This window comes from Camellia sinensis, chromosome 12 (genome assembly GCF_055761805.1).
Source record: "Camellia sinensis isolate YWXY chromosome 12, ASM5576180v1, whole genome shotgun sequence".
Lineage (NCBI taxonomy): Eukaryota > Viridiplantae > Streptophyta > Magnoliopsida > Ericales > Theaceae > Camellia > Camellia sinensis.
This window is the reverse complement of record NC_138972.1, coordinates 98,938,708-98,941,844: the sequence shown is the minus strand read 5'-3', so window position 1 is coordinate 98,941,844 and position 3,137 is coordinate 98,938,708. Positions and strand designations below refer to the sequence as shown.

Below are 3,137 nucleotides of genomic sequence, written 5' to 3'. Positions count from 1 at the left end.
ACCATATGATGAATACCGAAGCAAGAGCACCCAAAACAATGATTTATGACAACTCATTTCACCAAGGCAAACCATTTCGTTTATTTATTCGTGACTGTCATTTTCATGAGATACTTAGCGTGAACACATCAAACACTGTAAAAGATGTGAAGAAGATGATTGCGGATGTTGTTGGAGTCATAGTTCTAAATCGCGGTATCGGGTAACGTAACGGTATCGATCGCGGAGTATCGGTATCGGTAGTATCGGCCGGTACGTATCGGGAATCGGGTGTCGCGACCGTGAAATTTTAAAAATCATTAGCAATCCCTCTAAAACTAAATTTTATATATTTTTTCAACCCTTTTAACCTTAATTTGTTACATTTTAATCAAAATTTTGATATGTATGATTATTTTTGACTCATTTTCAACTAAATGATATGTATTTATTTTTGGCATATGTTAAACTTTTAATAAAAAAATTGATTTGAATATTTATTTTTCTTGTATTGAGAAAATATATATATATATATATATATATATTAATATAAATAGAGGTGTAGGTGTATAAATAAATAAACTTAAACATTTACAAGAAAAGCAGAGCACAACAGAGCACAACAACAAATTGATCGGAAGTTGATCGGAAGTTGATCAACTTCCCGTCAAACCCATAAATAGAAAAAAAAAAAAAAAAATAGAGCACAACAACAAATTGATCGACAATGGAATAGGTAAGAAATGGATATACATGTTGTCGATCAACTTTTTGAATTCTGAATCCGATCAAGTTGATCGACAAATTTTGAATTCTAAATTTGAAATACAAATTGATCAACAAAAAAAATAAATTCAGATTTAGATCGACAACAACAACAACAACAAAAAAAACCAGAAATAGAAACAGAAACAGAAACAGAAACAGAGAAATACAAAAAACAGAGCACAACAACAAAAGCGAATGTATTCGACTGTATCGCCCGTATCGGCCCATGTATCGGATTCAAGCAGCTACGTACCGGGACTCAGACGTTACGGACGCGAAATTCATTCCCACCGGTATACCGGTGAGTATCCGACTCGGCACTACAATTTTCCGGTACGAACCGGCCGGTACGGCACGTACCGGCCGATATTTAGAACCTTGGTTGGAGTGCCTCCTAGTCAACAATTGATGGTTGAAAATCTAGATCACCCACCACAAGATGATGAAGAGATCTTGGGTGCTCATAACATCCAGAAGTTGGGCTTAGTTTGGCTCTTAAGCTTGTCGATGAAGCTCTAGATAAATGTCCCCTAGGCAGGTACTTGTACGTAACTCAATATCTACAGCTCATTCTCAGTTTCCAGCATCAAGGACATGATCCACGACAATATGGTTGTCTCATCCAATAGACAAACTCTAGTCTATTCTGGAATATCACTCGATGATGACAAGGCCTTGTCATTCTATGACATTCCTAGGAATTCCACCCTTTACGCAATCTTTGGGGCAAACAATGGAACGTCTAATTTGCTGATATTTGTTGATGCTGGTAAAAATGAAGCTCTTGCACTCAAAATGAAACCCTGGTTTACAATTCTTGACGTGAAGTCTATGATTGAGAGCTGTTGTGGAATTCCGATTCAAAGTCAAGAGCTCGTTTACTTAAAGGAGAAGCTTGAGGACTAGAAAACTGTTGAAGGCTATAATATGAACGATGGGTCCTTCATTTCTTTGAACATTTCTGGCTCATTGATTAGGTTACATATCAAGGTAAAGAGCCGAAACATGACCCAAAATGTCATATCATATCAAGCAAAGAGTTCTGACACCGTCAATGAATTTTTAGCCAAGATTCCTCAAGGGGTGTTAGCGAGCATCGTTGGGGAACCAGCTCTGTTTCTGGAGGAGACTAGGCTTATGGTTGACAAGGCTTTAGCCAATTATGATCTCCATTCAGGATCTTTTCTCACACTGAAACGTGTTATCCAAATTCACGTGGCAATTCCATGCAAGCAAACAGTTAAGGTGAACCTGAAGGCATAGGATCCCATCTATCGGATGAATGAGAAGATTGAAGAGACGTGTGGCATCCCCGATGAACTGCAACAACTGACTTATCGTGGAGATGCGGTGGATGACATGTTGAGTGCTGAGCAGTGTGAAAAATTGTTTGGGAGCCTTTGGGTTCTCAGGTGGAACTGGGTTGGTAGGACTTGGTTTTTCTTCTGGCCATCCTATATGCATGTGTAGTGTGATCAATCCAGGTAGCTTAATTGCAAAAGCAACTATATAGTATATGAAAATAAAAGGTAAAAAAGTCTTCTTTTTTTCTTTTTTTTTTTTTTCAGAGGGAAGGTAACAAAGTCTCTTTGACTTTAAGTAACTTTAAGTAATTTCTAGTTTCAGTATGTAATCAAAACATAAAATAGGTCTACTCTTTTTGTTTTGGAAATGGTGTAAATATGTTATGTGTTAATTGCTTGGTTAGTGCATGTACGAGCACGAAATAATTCTCGTATGATCCTGTTGATCAAGTTTGCACTCCTCTAAACGTCATCGCTTTGCCACCTGAAAACACAAACGTGAGCTAACCGGCGGGTGTGTGCCGGAAACCCCTCCGATGCCTAAGTCAGCATAATAGACAATAGACAAAAGCTCTGTGAATTTAGGAATCAAAGTTGTGTTACCTCTCCCATAGGTTATGTTGTGAGCTTTTATAGGTTCCGCGTGGCATAATCCTAGTAGGACTCTTATTCTTCCATGCAGAGCCCTCCTAGGAATCACTTTTCAGAAAGATAATGCTTATCCTTCAACACCCTCCTCACTGCTTAAACCAAGTGAGATGGTTTTACCTCGATAGTATGACAAAACGATCGAGCTAACATAGCCATGCTATACTAGCAGAAATGACTGAGCTCCATTTAGTTCGGTCCTCCCCTCTATTGCCTGTACCTTGGTTTGGTCTACTAAAACCGAGCTAACCGTAGTCAGTTTTGACCAAGCTATCTGTAGCAGGCTACGATCGAGCTAACGAGAGCAAGTTCCACAAGCCCAAATACCTTGGTCTTAAATACTAAGACCGAGCTAACTACATCCATTCCAACCGCGGTAACTGTAAGCACTCTTGGACCGAGCTAACACTTGGTCCACTTGCCAAGTCCTTTTTACCC

At 38.9% G+C, this 3,137-nt stretch overlaps 1 protein-coding gene across 1 annotated transcript; it reads left to right on the top strand.

Moving 5' to 3' along the window:
* Nucleotides 1-1,155: 1,155 nt before the first annotated feature.
* On the top strand, nt 1,156-1,653 carry LOC145803763 (uncharacterized). The gene is made up of 2 exons (XM_082897103.1): nt 1,156-1,204; nt 1,325-1,653. Exons 1-2 carry the CDS (start codon nt 1,156-1,158, stop codon nt 1,651-1,653), a joined length of 378 nt encoding a protein of 125 aa, XP_082753229.1.
* Nucleotides 1,654-3,137: the final 1,484 nt, after the last annotated feature.